Source organism: Hemitrygon akajei, unplaced genomic scaffold (genome assembly GCF_048418815.1).
Source record: "Hemitrygon akajei unplaced genomic scaffold, sHemAka1.3 Scf000091, whole genome shotgun sequence".
In the NCBI taxonomy this organism is placed as follows: domain Eukaryota; kingdom Metazoa; phylum Chordata; class Chondrichthyes; order Myliobatiformes; family Dasyatidae; genus Hemitrygon; species Hemitrygon akajei.
Window position 1 is genome coordinate 2,568,710 of NW_027331977.1, and position 18,913 is coordinate 2,587,622.

At 42.4% G+C, this 18,913-nt stretch overlaps 1 protein-coding gene across 1 annotated transcript in view; it reads right to left on the reverse strand.

The window, feature by feature from the left end:
• Positions 1-3,857: 3,857 nt before the first annotated feature.
• The window catches only part of LOC140722859 (uncharacterized), a 41,485-nt gene continuing 26,429 nt past the window's right edge, over positions 3,858-18,913 (reverse strand). The window contains exons 14-21 of the mRNA XM_073037499.1: positions 17,294-17,566; positions 14,042-14,305; positions 13,364-13,495; positions 11,741-12,001; positions 9,662-11,318; positions 6,118-6,204; positions 5,086-5,268; positions 3,858-4,846 (exon numbers count right to left, since the gene is read on the reverse strand). Coding sequence (XP_072893600.1) covers positions 4,837-4,846; positions 5,086-5,268; positions 6,118-6,204; positions 9,662-11,318; positions 11,741-12,001; positions 13,364-13,495; positions 14,042-14,305; positions 17,294-17,566 — 2,867 coding nt within the window. The 3' untranslated portion in view covers positions 3,858-4,836. The remainder of the gene's footprint in view (positions 4,847-5,085; positions 5,269-6,117; positions 6,205-9,661; positions 11,319-11,740; positions 12,002-13,363; positions 13,496-14,041; positions 14,306-17,293; positions 17,567-18,913) is intronic.

An 18,913-nucleotide genomic window follows, 5' to 3' on the forward strand; every position in this document is an offset into this window, starting at 1 on the left:
GGATCAGAATGTGATGCTGAGGTTCCTGTTTTTAACTGTTATGCTGGGTGTATTTCATTTTGTTTTGTTTTGCACGAGCTGCTTGTATTCAGCTTATGCTTGGGGTATTGCTGAAGATAGGAGATGAGGAGAAATGTGTGTCATCAAATTAGGATGGTCGAACTGAAAAGGAGGTTTCCCTGGCGAGGATCAGTAAGATGGGCTAGGATACTTTAGGTTCGAGAGAGATGAAGAGAGACGACGCCGGAGAGAAAAAGTCGATGGATTCGACCCGGAGTGGGACCGTGATCCCAGGAATCCCGGGGTGAGATCGATGAAGTATCGATGACTTGGAGAAACCGTAAACTGCACCACTCGCACGTTAGTGTGTTTCATTAAAATGGGCCCTAGTTTTTTTCTTTTGTTCTTTTCCTTGCTAACCCTTTAGACAACTTAGGAATTATAAAGATACATATTTTCATTCGTTGCGGTGAACTGCCTGTTATTTCGTGGTAACAGGGTAGCGGTAATATTTTTAGGAGGGTAGCGAATTACACAGCTTCCTTACCAGCAGAGTGTTTGGGGGGGGGGGGAATTTCGCCTCAATCACACAAGTTTTGCAGGGCGGAGATTCTGTTCCATACACTTACGTAGCCGAGGAAACCGGAGTGTTTCAGTTGCTTATTGCTCATATTTATTTCTACTTTATTTTCATTCTGTGTGTCTTTTGGACAACAGTTCATCTAATTGCTGAGCAGAGCCTAGTCTCATTTGTATAAGCAGGGCATCACCGTGTGGTTTGTGCTTTTTTTTCCGATTTTTCAAGATCCTTCAATGTCATACCTTCCTCATTGCTGGGGAGAAAAATCCTGGCCCTCTAAGTAACCATTCCTGCCCCTGAGCCATCCAAGTCTCTAGAATGTGCACAACATCATAGCTCCAAGTGCAGATCCAAGCTTTAAGCTCACCGGCTTTTTTTTTCTATGATACTCCTTGCATTAAAATAGACACATATCAAACCTTTGGTCTGAGCGCATCCGTTCTCTATTAGCTACCCCTTGTAGTGTCTGCAAGCTTTTTCTATTTGCGATCCAACCGCCTCTTCCTCCATCTCTTCAGTTCGGTTTCCAAACACAGCAATTCCAGTTAAACTCTCCCCAGTAGCATTAGCAAACCTCCCTGCCAGGAAATTGGTCCCCCTGGGATCAAAGAGCATCCCTTCTTTTTCGTACAGGTCACCCTTGCCCCAAAAGTGCTCCCAGTGATCTAGAAATATGAATCCTTGCCCCCCGCTCGAATCCCTCAGCCACACATTTATCCTCCATTTCACTTTATTTCTATACTCACTGTCATGTGGCACAGGCAGTCATACCGCGACTACTACCTTTGTGTCCTGCTTCTCACCTTCCTTCTTAACTCTTTGTAGTATTCTTTCAGGACCCCTTCCATTTTCCTACGTATGTTGTCTGGTACCAATATGTACCACGACCTCTGGCTGTTCTCCCTCCCACGTCAGGATATCGTGGACGCGATCAGAAACACCCCGGGCACTAGCACCATAGTACAACTATCATCAGTGTGTCTTTCTTGCGTCCCCGGAATCGCCTAACTATCGATTCCCCTACTACTGCAGCCTTCCTCTTCCTTTTCTTACCCTTTTGAGCCACAGGGCCAAACTCCATGCCAGAGGTTTAGATACTGTTGCTTCCCCCAGGTAGGTACACCCACCGCCCCAAAACTACTCAAACAGGAGAACGTATTTTTCTTTCCTGCAGTACAATCAAACCTTGGTCAAGTACTGCAATATGCGTCCATATTGTAATATGCGTAAAGTTCCAGCATTATGGTAAAAGTCAGTACGTTGACAAATCAGATTTCTGCACTAAATCCAAGCCAAATTAATGACAGACAGCAGATTTTTTTTTAAAAGTAACGAGGCATTTACTGCTGCAGGCCAGAAGGCGAATTGTTAATGTGCGCAAATACATTGGTACGTATGGACAGGATTCCTCAAAAGGGACTTGATGCTGATCCGGGCAGATCAGCACAAAGGAGGGAAAGCAATACTGCCTCGGCAAGTTAATAGATTGTGTACATGCATGGCCAACGTACTGATGACTATAAACTACTGACATGCTAGCGTAGCGATTTTCAACGCCAGTGATGTGTTCAATTCTTACCGGTGTCTCTAAATTGATGAAATCCTGACAAAGGGTCTCGGCCCGAAACGTCGACAGCGTTTCCCTATAAATGCTGCCAAGCCTGCTGTGTTCCACCAGCATTTTCTGTGTGTTGTTGTCTCTAAATTGATGTTTATTTTCTGTTTTCTGTCAGAGATACAGAGCCAGAGCAATAAAGAGAACACTATCCTGAACATTTAATTTTTTTATGGTAGTTACGTCACTGTTTATTCGTTCCTTACTAATTACGTGCGGTGGTTATTTCCGTACAGACTCCGTAAGAGAGACCGGCACTATTCTCGAGTGGAGAATTCCCCTGGAGTTGTGCATAGAAATAAATGTAAAATGAACTGTTGGAGTAAATATACAGTTTATCCTATCGATCTGGACAAATTAATGGTTTGTATGATCTCTTCTTGCATCAGATTTTGCATTACCCCGGCAAATGCAATCATTAGATTGCAGGAAACTTTAACCGTTCCGTCCACTGACAGAGGACTGGGTCAGATGTTGATATGAGCATAAGTGTGACGAATAATTGTGTAATCATTGGATCGTAAGAAACTATAATTGCTGTGTCAACTGTTTGAGTAGTAAGTGGCATGTGTAATACTTGCCACGTTTGCAGTGATAGAGCCAGAAGGCAACTCATTGTGGATGGACGAGTGCACAAGAAAAATAACTAGAGAGCCACACATCTTGAAGCAGTTTTGGGGTCGTGGATTTATATACTGTGATAAAACTCTGGGGAACATTAAATCTCTGATGATGATGATGTAGAAAGGGACGCCTCGCGATGACAGCCGACTCGGCTGATATGAGGGAACTGAAAGAAGGGGGAAAAAACATTTTTTTTAAAGAAATGGCGAGAAAGAAGCGGACAATCCAGATAATTTTGGAAGATTAGTGGAGTTGTTAACTACGCCAGTATATTATGTGTCTCCAGAAATGGATGCAGAGAGACAGACAGAGGAAGACAGGGAGGGGGGGGGGGGAGAGAGAGAGAGAGAGAGAGGGAGAGAGAGAGAGAGAGAGAGAGAGAGAGAGAGAGAGAGAGAGAGAGAGAGAGAGAGAGAGAGAGAGAGAGAGAGAGAGAGAGAGACAGAGAGAGAGAGAGAGAGGAGCAATGGCGGAAGGAGAGGACGATGGAATAAAAAGTAAAGAAAGGATGAGAAAGAAAATTGAGAGAAAAAGTAGGAAACACATGTAATGCTTTGTAAGGTGTCACTGCTAATGTCATGGCCGCTCTGTAAGATTCCACTGCTAAGGCAATGGATTCTCTGTAGCCGCAATATTTGGCTTATGACAAAAGATAACAGGGGCTTTGGAACATTGAAGGTGCAGATCTTTAAACCGACTGTCTTACCACAAGAAAAACTGGAGCCCCAGCGATAGCAGGATATTTTCTGCATAGATTTTAGGAATGCGTTTCGAGAAGGTCCCATAGGGTAGACGGACACTCTGTTCAAATACATGCGAGCTGCTGCGATACTCATCGGCAGCAGTCTGAGCAACAGGAATGCCAAGTCAAGTCAGCCCGCTGGAACCCACTGCTAGATTTCACTGACATCCTTTGCTTGTATAGAAATATATTGCATTAATTTGAATGACTGCGTTCGTTTCAAGTTTAGAAATAACTGAAAAAGAATCACAAGGACTGAAGTTTTTTTTTTAAACTTTAATTTTAAATAAGCGTATTTTTACGTGTTTAATTAGCTGTATAACTTACTGGGCTTTGGCCAGTTCTGTCGGCGTTCATTGCTGCTTCCGTCCATTTACAATTCAAATCACGTGAAGGTGACAAATATCAACATTCAACTCAGCTATTGTCAAATGTTAACGGATCAGGGACGTGTTCGCGTTTTTTTCTTGCTCCTCACCAAGGCCAAATCGTCCGTCACGTCACTGGAGTGAAGACTGAACTGGTTTACACCCATTTTAACGTAAGGTCAATTGAGCAATCGTGCCTCTGTGGGTGAGATGTTACCGCATATCCAGCATTTAATCGGAACGCCTATTTGCGAGGAAGATCCGCATCAGCCGGTATATGAGGAATGAAACCACAACTTTTTGCGTATTAGCTCGAGCATGTAACAGCGGTATGATACTGAAAGTGCAAACTGAAAAATAATTGTCCGGTGCAAGTCTTCCCTTGATAAACTTAATCGGATTTATGTATCAACTAGTTCGTATACATATCTCGTATCTCAACGTTGCCATCAAACAATGCAATTTAGCATAAAACGGTGTTAAGCAAGTCGAGAAGCAAAACGACTACGTCCAAGGCAGAGCTGATCTCCACCATCGTTTCACCTTTCATGAAAGCTTGAATAATTACTGGTTGTTAAAATGATATCCCGTACAGTATGATCCCACTTATAAAGCAAAGTTGTAACCCAGTTGAGAGTATAAACGAGATCAATAAAATAAAATACCTTCCTGAAGAATTTTTAAACATTGTTTCCAGCTCCGAACGTGGCCCAACGCTGTGACATTACCTTTGAAACTGAGGGTAACCTCGTAACTGAACTGTTCATAACAAATTACCTTGGCGGTACCACTGAGCTCATTATATTCATGTAATTAAATGTAACCTATTTAGCTTTCATCCTGATATTACGGTTAAAATGTTTGATACAGTGGCAGAACATGCGATGTTCTGTCCGCAAAGTTCATTTCATAGCCATCTGCAATAAAAGAAACGGATTAGAATTCAAACAGTAGTAGCAACTGGATGTTGTTTAGATATAAATATGCAATATATTGTTCCATAACGAATATATTGTTAATACAAATCCCAAGAAGATATTTTCGTATCATATTTTAAAACAGTTTATGTCTTATTTTAAATGAAACAAATTTGTTATTTTGTATCTGTTTTCCCCATCTATCATTAGTTAATGCAGTAAAACAAAGGTAAACGCACCTGATTTCTTTCTGCTGAGAGCAAATGTCAACAACGTGTTGAAATTTTTCATGAGTGAATTGATTGGCATGTTTTCCTTCCTGACTGGAATTGCTCAGGTTCAGCTCCGTTAGCGAACTATTTGTACTGACGGCGGAGAAAAGTGTGTCCAGACAATCATCAGTAAGACGGTTGGAGTTCAGCCTGTATTGAAAGCAAGCGAAAATTGAAAACTGGACACACACACACACACACACACACACACACACACACACACACACACACACACACACACACACACACACACACACACACACACACACACACACACACACACACACACACACACACACACACAACACACACACATCCCTGTTGGCGGATGACTGAATATTTGCAGGTTTAAGATCTCATTAGATTGGCTGCACTTCAAATCTATTTTTTTTTATCAGCTTCATATTATGTGTCTAAATACTGATAAATAGAGGTGTCACTAGAAAACTTCTGCGAATCTCTGCGAGCCAGGAAGTATTTAACTAGTTCGATATCTCAGACTGAGATGCCAGATCACGATCGTCAGTGAAGAGGGCCTATAGATAATAACTTGCCTGTCCAATCACAGTGAAAAGTCCCTCCACCTTTAGCCTCACTTCAGATGAACTGTCGTCTTCTGCCGCTTTACCATTACTTCTTGTCGATTTACACTTTCCATCTATTTTTCATCTGTTTTCCAAGTATGCTTTTCTGTTAATAGGGTAGGTTAGTTCCTCTTTGATAACCAGATAGATATCCACCTCTCATATTTCAGCCCTGCCACTGAAATAACTCTCCCTACTATGTGTCGAACATCTCCCGTCAGCACTCTCATTCTGAATGCATAGTCTCTACCAGAATCTTTCCCTACTTTGATGTTGCCTGTTGCCAACCGACTTTGTTCTAAAGCTTGATTGATGCTTATCTGCTCATAAATAGAGTAGACTGTACGATAGCAATTGAAACGCTGTTGAGAAAATTAATAAACGGTGGTCGTCCGAATTATAGACCATTACTCACTCCAAAACTTGTATCTTGCAGTCACTTCTTTTCAGGATATTGACGAGGTGCTTCACTCCAGTGTCTTGTAGGTTATTGTGATTCAATCTAAGTATCCGATACAAACATGATTAACTAATTGATCCCGATAGAGAAAATTCAAAACTATATTGCATTAAGTCCTTCTGCTTACTTCACCACGATGCAGTGAAAGTAATTCAAAGTCAATTCTACAGAAGTTTTTATTAATTGAATATTCCTTTGAGCATAATTGCTGAACTTGAAATTAAATCTAATGTTTCACGAAATACGCATGCAGGATGTAATCGCACCTTCTGCCAACATGGATATTCAAACCACTAAAGCAAGTTAGGCATTAAAATCCGTTACATGCAGTTATAAAACACGCTCCACAACCCTTTCAAGTTCATGAGGTCGAATAACAAACAACCGAATACAGGCAAATGCTGGCATTGGCATCAGACCACCGTTTATTTGCTGAATTCCTATTTCAATCTAATACCATAGAACCATAGAACATTACAGCACATAAACAGGCCTTTAGGCCCTTCTTGGCTGTGCCGGACCATTTTTGTGCCTCGTCCCACTGACCTGCACCTGGCCCATATCCCTCCATACACCTCTCATCCACGTACCTGTCCAAGTTTTTCTTAAATGCTAAAAGTGAGCACGCATTTAACACTTCATCTGGCAGCTCATCACACACTACTACCGGTCTCTGCGTGAAGAGCCCCCCCCTCCCCCATGATCCCTTTAAATTTTTCCTCCTTCACCCTTAACCCATGTCTTCTTTTTATTTTTCTCCCCTGGCCTCAGTGGAAAAAGCCTGCTTGCATTCACTCTATCTAAACCCATTATAATTTTATATACCTCTATCAAGTCTCCCATCATTCTTCTACGCTCCAGGGAATAAAGTCCTAACCGATTCAACCTTTCTCTGTAAATCAGTTTTTCAAGTCCCGGCAACATAATTGTAAACTTTCTCTGCACTCTTTGAACCGCATTAATATTCTTCCTGTAATTCGGTGACCAAAACTGCACACAATACTCCATATTCGGCCTCACCAATGCCTCATACAACTTCACCATTACATTCCAACTCTTATACTCAATATTTTGATTTATAAAGGCCAATGTACCAAAAGCTCTCTTTATGACCATGTATCCCTGTGACGTCACTTTTAGGGAATTCTGTTTCCCTATTCCCAGATCCCTCTGTTCTACTGCACTCCTCAGTGCCCTACCATTTACATTGTACGTTCTACCATGTTGTTTTTTTTTCCCTTCCAAAGTGCAATACCTCATACTTGTCTGTATTAAACTCCATCTGACATTTTTCAGCCCATTTTTCCAGCTGGTCCAGATCCCTCTGCAAGCATTGAGAATCTTACTCACTGTCCACTGCACCTCCAAACTTTGTATCATCAGCAAATTTGCTGATCCAATCTGGATGATCCACTTTATCATCCAGATCATTGATATAGATGACAAATAACAAGGGAGCCAGCACTGATCCCTGTAGCACATCACTAGTGACAGGCCTCCACTTAGAGAAGCAATCCTCCACTACTACTCTCTGGCTTCTCCCATTGACACAATGTCTAATCCAAATTACTACCTCACCATGTATACCTAGCAACTGAATCTTCCTAACTAACCTCACATACGGAACCTTGTCAAAGGCCTAAATGAAGTCCATGTAGACAAAATCCACTGTCTTCGCTTCATCCACTTTCCTTGTAACCTCCTCGGAAAACTCTAATAGATTTGTTAAACATGACCTGCTACGCACAAAGCCGTGTTGATTCACCTTAATGAGTCCCTGTCTATCTAAATACGTATAGATCCTATCTCTTAGTACTCCTTCCAATAATTTACCTACTACCGCCGTCAAACTTACCGGCCTGTAATTTCCTGGATTACTTTTCGAGCCTGTATTAAACGACGGAACAACATGAGCTATCCTCCAATCCTGCGGCACCTTACCAGTAGATACCGACATTTTAAATATATCTGCCAGGTCCCCTGCAACTTCAACTACTTCAACTACTAGTCTACTTCAAGGTCCGAGGGAATACCCTGTCAGGTCCTGGGGATTTATCTGCTCTGATTTGCGTCAACACAGCAAGCACCTCCTCCTCTTCAATCTGTATAGGTTCCATGACCTCACTACTTGTTTGCCTTATTTCCATAGACTCCTTGCCAGTTTCCTTAGTAAATACAGACTCAAAAAACCCATTTAAGGTCTCTCCCATTTCTTTTGCTTGCATACACAGCCGTCTACTCTTATCTTCAAGAGGACCTATTTAATCCCTTACTATCATTTTGCTCTACCTGTCGAATATTTTAATATACCTGTCGAAACTCTTTGTATCATCCTTCACCTTGACCGCAAAAGCCACCTCATGTCTTTCTTTAGCCCTCCTGATTTAATTCTTAAGTATTTTTTGCACTTTTTATACTCCTCAAGCACCTTATTTGCTTCTTCTTTTCCGATACATGTCATACATCTCTCTCTTCTTATTTATCAGAGTTCCAATATCCCTAGAGAACCAAGGTTCATTATTCTTATTCACTTTGCCTTTAATCCTGACAGGAACATACCAACTCTGCACTCTCAAAATTGCTCCTTTGAAGGCTTCCCACTTACCAACGACATCCTTGTCAGAGAACAACCTGTCCCGATCCACGCTTTTTTGATCCTTCCTCATTTCTGCAAATTCGACCTTTTTTTCCAGATTAGAACCTCAAACCGGAGGACCAGATCTATCTTTATCGGTGATTAACTTGAAACTAATGGTGCTGTGATCACTGGAACTGCAGTATTCCCCTACACACATTTCCGTCACCTGTCCTAACGGTATGAGAGTCCCAAGTTGTCTGCTATCTCTGTAGAACTGCTCTTCCAATTCTCGTTGACTATTGGGTGGTCTATAATACAACCCCATTAATGTGGTCATACCTTTCTTGTTTCTCAGCTCCAACCATATGGCCTCGGTAGACAAGACCCCTAATCTGTCCTGCCTGAGCACTGCTGTAACATTACGAACGTCCCATCTGAAGCGCGAACGAAATAACACACGCAAGGCATTCACTCGGAAAGTCATTAAATATCCCCGGACGAAGAACAGCGTAAAGTAATCAAATGGATCTCATACAAGAGAATATCTGTAGAATCTGGAAATCCAAGCAATGCACACAAGATACTACAGGAACTCAGCAGGTCAGGCAGCATCTGTGAAAAAGCGTAGAAAGGAGGATTTAAACTTCTTCAGGCTAGGTATTCCGGCCCGAAACGTCAATTGTACTCTTTTTCATAGTCGTTCCCTGCCTTGCTGAGCTCCTGCAGCATTTTGTGTGTCCCTGTGCCACTGTGTGTTAATCTAAAACTTTCGAGTTTTGTCAACTTAGACCTGATTTAATTAACCGATTTAATGAGGCTAAGTGGATTGTCCCTTGCGTTATTAATTGCGGTGTTATTAATACACTTACCAGACCGTCATGGCCGTTTAAAGTTTATCAGTAAAAAAAACATATACATTACCTCAGTATTACACATTTGTGCAGCACAGGTTTCAGTTTCTGTATCTCCTCTGGCTCTGCGAGACATGAACTGAGATCCAACTCTTCAATCACATCAGAATAGATTAAACTTTCCGATAAGACTGTGCAGTCGAGAGGTTTGAGAATAAGTTGATTTAACTTAATTGTGGTAACGGAAGCCAGAAAATCCGTTAGTGCTTGGTTGTCTCCGAATTCAAGTAAACAGTGCAGTAAGTGTAAAAGCAGGCTTTGAGTACATTTCTGGTCCATCTTCGTCAGACGACTTTTAACACTCTTTGTGAGCCATTCTGAGATACACGAAGTAGCGTCGGAAGGGACTAAATCCAGTTCCATTTTCAAGCGATTGGCTGACTTCCGCGAAGACAGACCGACAAGAAAAAGTAAAAATGTCCTGAGGCTGTCGTGAGTGTCCCTACACGCTTCATCGAGTACCCCTATCAGTCGAAACCTTGGAGCATTTAAGATGTGCGTAAGTGCAGCGAGGAAGTCTCGGATAACGTAGTGTCTGAATTCGTAAACAACACCACTACTCTGTTTGTCTGGATCTTGGAACATAAAGACAGTGATAAAATTGTCGGGACAAGTCTTTAGTTCCCTTAACGCGTCGGCTTCAAACGAAAGTTTGTTACGTTTAATTCCTTTGTCGGCCAATTCGCCAACTTCACGTAGACACTTATGAGTTGTGTTCCTGTCGTACCCGCATATTTGCAGAAGCACTGTGACGTAGTCCAACAGCACCTGGGTCTGGTTTATGACGGGCATTGTTGCCTGTCCTTCTCTTTGTGGTTGGTGAAATTCCGGTGAGGAGGCGAGGGTGACGCAAAATAGAGGGTTACTACACATGTTCCGCAAGATATCACTCTGCTCAATCAGTTGTATAATTTCGTTTGTGTACTTCCCATGGCGGAGATGACGGCGGAAGTATTCTTTTACTTTCTCAGAAGTGAATCCCATTGCTTGGAATTTCGAATCTATTGCTACCTGACGCAGAGTCTCCTGGTTCCAGTGCCGGGTTGTGATCAGCACCGAGCAACCTCTCAGAAAGTCTCCGTCTAAAAGGCAGCGCAGGATGTCCGACACAAAACATACCGACTCTGTTCCTGAACATTTGTATGGTGCATCGAGGTGTCTTTCATTATCGGAGAAAATAAAGGACCGATACAATCGGTCCAAATCATCAAATATAAATAATAGGCTTTTGGGTTCTTTCCACAGATGATCGAGATAATTCTCCAAGTAAGGATATGCTTCAAGGATCAATGTTCTTAACGTTATTCTACCTTTTATTGCATTTAGGTTCTGAATTTTGAAATGAAAGACACAACTGAACTCTTCATATTTCATTCCCATGGCCCAGTCATAGATTATCTTCTGTACAAAGGTGTTTTTCCCAGTCCCGGTAGCCCCATAGACGACATGTATGCTGGTCTCATCAGCATCGCTGTTGCTTCTTTTGAGTATTTCATGCATCTCAACTTCAGGAACCTCTCTTTTATTTTCTCCTGTTCCACCTTCATGCTCATATTGTGTCACGGTAATTCTTGGTTCAGTGTAGAGATCAGAAAATAAACGCGGACTGGGCAAATTCAGTTTCATACTCTGACTTTGGAGATTGTGTCTGTGTTGGAGTATCACGTCTGGAAGAAACAAATAAAAATAAACAACCTGAATGATTGTGATTTGTTCCATCATAGACACGTTTAGTTGTGTCGTAAAGAAAGGGTGATTACAAATCGGCAAAGAGCTGTATTCCTGTGAGTGCTGGGCAGGCTTATTGAGACGGAAAGGATTATTATCGTGCAGCAGCTCTCAGCTCAAGAGACTGCAATTGATGAAATGCGTAGGTAAATGTTAGCTACAAAAGGAGTGTCTGTTGGAGGAGGGTCCACAGACATCACCGGTAAACTGCCGGAACAAAATTGGCATCTGTTTGTCTTCTCAGATGCTGCCCGTCCGGCAGAGATCCACTAGCAATATCCTTCTGCTTATTGAGATAAGGAAACGAAGCGCCTGTTTAATTCTTCGAAACGCAATCAGTGTCTGATTAAAGCTTACTCACCACCGATCTTTCCCTCATCCTGCGACGTGCCTGGCTTGTCGTCTCGTACGGCAGTTACCCGGTCTTCACCGGTCATCTCCGCAGCCTCGGCTTTGCTTTCGTGCTTATCTTCGGCAGGTGTAATTTTCGCTGTGTATAAAATATCCTCTTCGCTTTCTATATTTTGCAGGTCACATCTGTCAGACACATTCACGCTGGCAAGTTGCTCTTCTGATTCTGTATCTTGATCTGCGTCCTTTCTACAAGTGTTCCCGCTATCTCCTGCAGGTAAATATTAAATAGCATAAGAGAGTCGTATCCAGAGAGACACTTCCGATTATCGGGATCTGGGAATAACAGTAGGGCTTGCGGTGATGAAATACTCTAAAACCCGCTGGACTTATAATTTGGCATTATGTCAACTGTGTCTGCCTGTACCGGCCTACATGGCGATCAACTCTAACTTGCTTTGTTGATGTTCCGAGTTAATATGTCACCGGTATCAGAGTGCAACGCAGTAATACCGAACGCTATTAGCAAGACTTTATAATAAGCTAGAAATGAATGGCACTATCAGACCTATCTAAAATCGGATCAACTGTAATACCGTGTCAGTTCTCGGCAACTCTCAATTCCCCATCTGTCGAAATTTGATCTACCATCGTTTTACTTTTCAGTGTGATTCTGTCCGTCACTGCATTCGAGGGTGGAAACTAATATCAACGTCACATCAATAGATTTTCAAACACAGTGGAACTTGATTTTCCTTCGTTTGAGTCAGACGTTTTCCCAAATCATTGGTATCGTCCGATAGCGTCTTAGCGTCTACTCATTTTACCGGGTACTTTCCACTTCGGACAGCGACTAAACTTCATTTGGAGTTTGAGGAGGTTTGGCATGTCAATAAGTGCACACGAAAACTTCTATATCTGTAACATGGAGAATGTTCTGACAGGCTGCATCACTGTTTGGTATGGGGCGGGGCTACTGCAAAAGACCGAAAGAAGCTGCAGAGGGTTGTAAATTCTTCGGCTTCATCTTAGGTACAGGCCTACAAATTCCCCAGGGCATCTTCAGGAATCTGCATCTCAGAAAAACAGTGTCCTTTATTAAGTGCAGCCAGCACGCAGGGCATGCCCTTTTCTCACTATTATCACAGGGTAGGAGATACAGAAGCCTGAAGGAACACAGTGAGAGATTCAGGATCGAATCTTCCCCTCTGCCATCCAATTCCTAAATGGGCATTCAACCCTTGGACAATACCTCCTTTTTTCAATATACCATATTTCTGTTTTGCACGATTAATAATCTATTCAACATAGGTATTGTGTAAATGATTTATAAATTGTTATTATTATTATTCTATTATTATTATATTCATTTAATTTTCTTCCTTATTACTTAGTACATTAAACTGCTGCTGCTAAGTTAACATTTTCCACGTCACATGCCGGTGATAATTAGCCTAGTTCTGATTATGATTCTGATTCTGAAATTTCGTGTCATGGGATTTTAACGAGTAAAACCATGCGCTGACTTAACAATAGATTAACGACTCTGGCATTATATGGCGCAATTCAAAGAGTAATTTATCAGACATTTTGCACCTGGTTAGGATAGTGTCTTACTATAATGACCCCTCACCTCCATTATCAGCATGGTCTTCACCATCCGCAGGTCCGCTTTTCTCATCGTCGGCAGCTTCTACTTCTGTTGCTATTCTGTCTGGTGTACTGCCGTCTGATTCATTACCGGTGTCAAGATTTTCCTTTGTTTCTGTATCAGACCGGGATTGGGATAGGGATTAAAACGTTTGGATATCTGCAAATTTCTCTCTCATTTGGCAAAGCAGAGGCGCCGGACAAGTCGTTCTTTGAACCTAGGGCTAATTTAAAATTTAAATGAGGGCGAAACGGGACAACGCGATAGGGCAGCTGAAAAGCTCCCAGGGCATCTTCAGGGAACTCTGCCTCAGAAATCAGCATCCATTATTAAGGACAACTAGCATTCAGGGAATGACCTTTCCGCATTGTTACCAACGGGATGGAGATTCCGTACCCTGAGAGCCCACGCTGAGTTATTCAGGAAGAGCATCTTCCGCCATTCGATTCCTCAGTGCGCATTGAACACTTGGACAATACCTATGTAGACTAAAAACTGCCGGAAGACAAATGGCATCTTTTTGTCTCCTCAGATCATTCCTGCCCGGCAGATATCCACTAGCAACTTCTCTCTGCTCATTCAAATAAATTAAAAAGAAGCGCCTGCTTAATTTGTAAAGGATTTCGAAAGACAATCAGTGTCGTATTAAAGCTTACTCACCATCTCTCCACCCCCCATCCTTCGATGTCTTAGGCTTTTCGTCACGCAAGCCAGTTCGCCGAACTTTATCGGTCATTTCTGCAGCATCGAGTTCACTTTCGATACTGGCACTGTTCTTATCCTCGGTCCGTCTTGTTTTCTCTTTGTCTACAATACATTCTACTACTTCTATATTTTGTAGAGCATTTTTTTCGGACTCATTTACGCTGGCAGTTTGTTCAGGGTCGTGATCTGACTCTATTCTGTCAGTGATCCCGCCAACGCCTGCATTAAATTATAAATACAATAAGGGAACAACATTTAGAGAAGCACTTTCAACTGGGTGTGATAAATACCATTTGGGCTACCGATAATATACTTAATATTCATAATATATTAACTGTGCAAGAGAAGGATAATCCTTAGAGCTTCTACAGGCTGGTTAAGATCAAAAGAATAGTAAGGGATAAAATTGGTCCTCTTGAAGATCAGAGTGGTCGGCTATGTATGGAAGCAAAATAAATTGGAGAGATATTAAATGTTTGTTTTTTTGCATCTGTATTTGCTAAGGAAACTTGAGTGGAGTCTATGGAAACAAGGCAAACAAGTAGGGAGGTCATGGAACATACAGATTAAAGAGGATGAGGTGCTTGCTGTCTTGTGGCAAATCAGGGTATATAAATCCCCAGTACCTGACAGGGTATTCCCTCGGAACTTGAAGGAGACAGGAGTTGAAATTGCAGGGGCCCTGGCAGAAAGATTTACAATGTCGATATCCACGGGTCAGGTCCCGGAGGATTGGAGGATAGCTCATGTAATTCCGTTGTTTAAAAAAGGCTCAAAAAGTAAGCCAGGAAATTATAGGCCGGTAAGTTTGACATCGGTAGTAGGTAAGTTATTTGAAGGAATACTAAGAGATAGGATCTACAAGTACTTGGATAGACAGGGACTTATTAGAAAAAGTCCGAAAGGCTCTGTGCGTGGTAGGTCATGTGTAACCAACCTATTAGAGTTTTTCGAGGAAGTTACCAGGAAAGTGGATGAAGGGAAGGCAGTGGATGTTGTCTACATGGACTTCAGTAAATCCTCTGACAAGGTCCCACATGGGAGGTTATTTAGGAAGATTCAGTCGCTAGTTATACATGGAGAGGTTGTAAATTGGATTAGACATTGGCTCAGTGAATAATAGCCAGGGTGTGGAGGCCTGTGACTAGTGGTGTGCCGCAGTGATCAGTGCCAGGTCCATTGTTAATTGTCATCTATATCAATGATCTGGATGATAATATAGCACATTGGATCAACAGATTTGCTGATGATACAAGGATTGGATGTGTTGTGGACAGTGAGGAAGGTTTTCAAAGCTTGCAGAGGGATCTGGACCAGCTGGAGGAATGGGCTGAAAAATGGCAGATGGAGTTTAATGCGGACACGGGTGAAGTATTGCACTTTGGAAAGTCAAACCAAGGTAGAACATACAAGGTAAATGTTGGGACACTGAGGAGTCCAGTAGAACAGAGGGATCTGGGAGTACAGATACAAAATCCCCTAAAAGTGGCGTCACAAGTAGATAGGATTGTAAAGAGACCTTTTGAAACATTGGCCTTTCTAAATAAAAGTATTGAGTATAAGAGTTGGAATGTAATGGTGAGGTTGTGTAAGACATTTGGTGAGACCGAATTTGGAGTATTGTGTGCAGTTTTGGTCACCTGATTACAGGAAAGATATTAATAAGGTTTAAAGAGTGCAGACAAGGTTTACAAGGATGTTGCTGGGACTCTAGAAACTGAGTTACAGAGATAGGTTGAATAGATTACGGCTTTATTCCAGGGAGCGTAGGAGAATGAGGGGTGATTTGATAGTATATAAAATTATGATGGGTATAGATAGGGTAAAGGCAAGCAGGCTTTTTCCAGGGTAGAAGAAGACCAGAGATGGGTTAAGGGTGAAGGGGGAAAAGTTTAAAGGGAACATTAGTGTGGCCTTCTTCATCCAGAGAGTGATGGGAGTGCGGAATGAGCTGCGAGATGAAGTGGTGAATGCGGGCTCAATTTTGACATTTAATAAAACACTTGGACAGGTGTATGGAGGAGAGGTGTTTGGAGGGATATGGCCAGGTGCAGATCAGTGTGACTAGGCTGAAAAATAGATCGGCACAGCCAAGAATGGTCAAAGGCCTGTTTCTGTGCTGCAATATTCTATGGTTCTATTATTCCATGAAAGATCATTCACTATCGGATTCGGTGGGAAGCAACACTCGTCCGTTTGATACGAGCACCACAGTTTTCAGCCCGAGATTTTCACTTTCCTTGTGCATTGTCCCATTCTAAAATTCAGTGTATGTGACGCTGCCTGATGTATAATATTTGGCATTATTTCACCTGCGTATATGAGGATCAACTCTAATCTGACTTTGTCTATCGCTGCACCGAGTTAATAGGTCACGGGTATCAAAGCAGGAAGGCAAGACGATATTAGCAAGAATGTGGAAGAAACTCCAAGCCAATTGCAGTTTCCGGTATCGGTAAGGTTTATCTAAAATCGTCTTATCTCGTTCACTGCGTCAGTTCTCTGCATCTCTCGGTTCCCCATCTGCCGAAGGTTGAGCGATTTTAAATTTACTTTGTATCTCTGATTCCGTGCGTCACTACGTTCGACGATGCAAATTTATAAAACACAGTGGAACTTACTTCCTTTCCGTCTGAGTCGGATGTTTGCCCAAATCACTAGTATCGAAGGATAGCTCCTTAGCTTCAACCCTTTTCACCATGTACCTTTCCCCGTTATATTTGAGAGCTCTGCATCCTCTTTTGAAAGCTTACTACACTGCATTTACAGCTCTTACCATCATTTGTCAACGTTTTCCCTCTCAGTGTTAGCTGACACTGCCCTACAGACACTTTAAAAATAAACGGGAATTGCAGAACACAGATCGTGTTGAAAAAAATGCACCACTATGTATATTTGCGCTGTTTTGGTTCAAAGTAATGAAACAGCGCAGTAAGTGCGAGAATCAATGGTAATTGCTGGATTTATAACAGTGTGTCATTTATTAATGCATGCGTTTTCAAATTATTATAAAGGAGGAATGAGTGGCCCCCTAATCTATTCTAAAAAAACAAACGTGGTATATTTTTGTCTCCTCAGATCCTGCCCGTCTGGGGGAGATCCACCAGCAATTTACTTCTGCGTATTGAGATTTAAAATAAACGAAGCACCTTCTTAATTTGTAAGGTTCTTCGAAAAGCAATCAGTGTCTGATTAAAGCTTACTCACCATCTATCCTTTCCCCACCGTCCGATGTGCCAGGCCTGTCGTCTCGTACGCCAGTTACCGGATCTTTACAGGTCATTTCCGTCGCCTCGGCTTCACAAGCATTACCAGCACCGTGCCTATCTCCGGCAGGTGCTGTTTTCGCTTTGTCTGCAATATCTTCTTCTCTTTCTATATTTTGTATGGCAGCTTTGTCAGACTCACTCACGCTGGCAGGTGGTTCTTTTGCTTCTGGGTCGTGATCTGAGGCCATTCTGCAAGCGACCCTTCCAAAACCTGCAGGTAAGTATTAAATAGAATAACGGTGTAACATCGGGAGAGGCACATTCGCTTATCTGGATCCGGGAATATCAGTTGTGCTTGCAGTAATGATACACGGACAATCCAATAATATATAAACTTGGCACGAGAGTTCAATCACCAACGGATGCGGAGGGAGGAGGCAACACTTGGCAGGAGACTTCACTAGTCTGTTTGATACGAGCTGCACAGTTTCAGCACAGATACCTTTTTTATGGTGAGTTCTCCTGTTCTAAAATACTGTACTTTTTTGGCATTATTCCACCTGTGTGTACCTGTATATGCCTAAATAGCGATCAACTCTAACCTGAGTTTGAGTTTTGATGCACCGAGTTAACATTTCACCGGTATCAGAGTTCAAGGCGGCAATGCCGGACGCTATTATCAGGAATTTGAAATAAGCTTGAAAACTATCGAGTATCAGGTATAGGTAAGGTGCACCTAAAATCGGCTCAACTGCTCTATATCGTGTCATTTCTCTGCAACTCTCAGGTCCCCATCTGTAGAATGTTGATCTACCATCGCTTTACTTGTATCTGTGTTTCTGTGCGTCACTACATTCGAGGGTGGAAAGTAATATCAACGACTTTTCAATAGATTTTCAAACACAGTGGAACGTGATTTTCAAAGGCAACACGAGTGAGTCTGCCGATACTGGAAATAAATAAAAGCACAAAATGCTGGCAGAACTCAGCAGGCCAGACAGCATCAATGGGAGGAGGTAGTGACGTCGTTTCGGGTCGAAACGCTTCATCAGGAAAACCTCCTGATTGAAGGGTTTCGGCCCGAAACGTCGTCACTGACTATAGCTCAGCATTTAATGCCATCAATGGCACAATCCTGATTGAGAAGTAACAGAAACTGGGCTTCAGTAACTCTCCCTGTATCTTCGACTTCCGAACCGGAAGAGCACAGTCTGTGCGGTTCCGTGATAACATATCTTCTCGCTGACGGTCGACAGTAGTTGACCTCAGAGGTGCGTGTTCTCAGCTTAGCAGACTGCTCTACTCTCTATGTGCTGTGCGGCTACGCACACATCAAATACCATCTATTGGTTTGCAAACGATGCCACACTTTTTGGTAGAATCTCAGCATGATAGGAGAGTGTACACAGGAGTGAGGTATGCCAACTAGTGTAGTGGTGCCGCAGCGAGAACCTGGCACTGAACGGCAGTGAGACGGAAGAGCTGATTGTGGACTTCAGGAAGCTTAAGACGAAGGAACACGTAAGCATTTTCATAGAAGGATCAGAAGTGGAGACAGTGAGCTGTTTAAAGTTCCTGGGTCTCAAGTCCTCTGACAATCTAACCCGTTCCCAACATA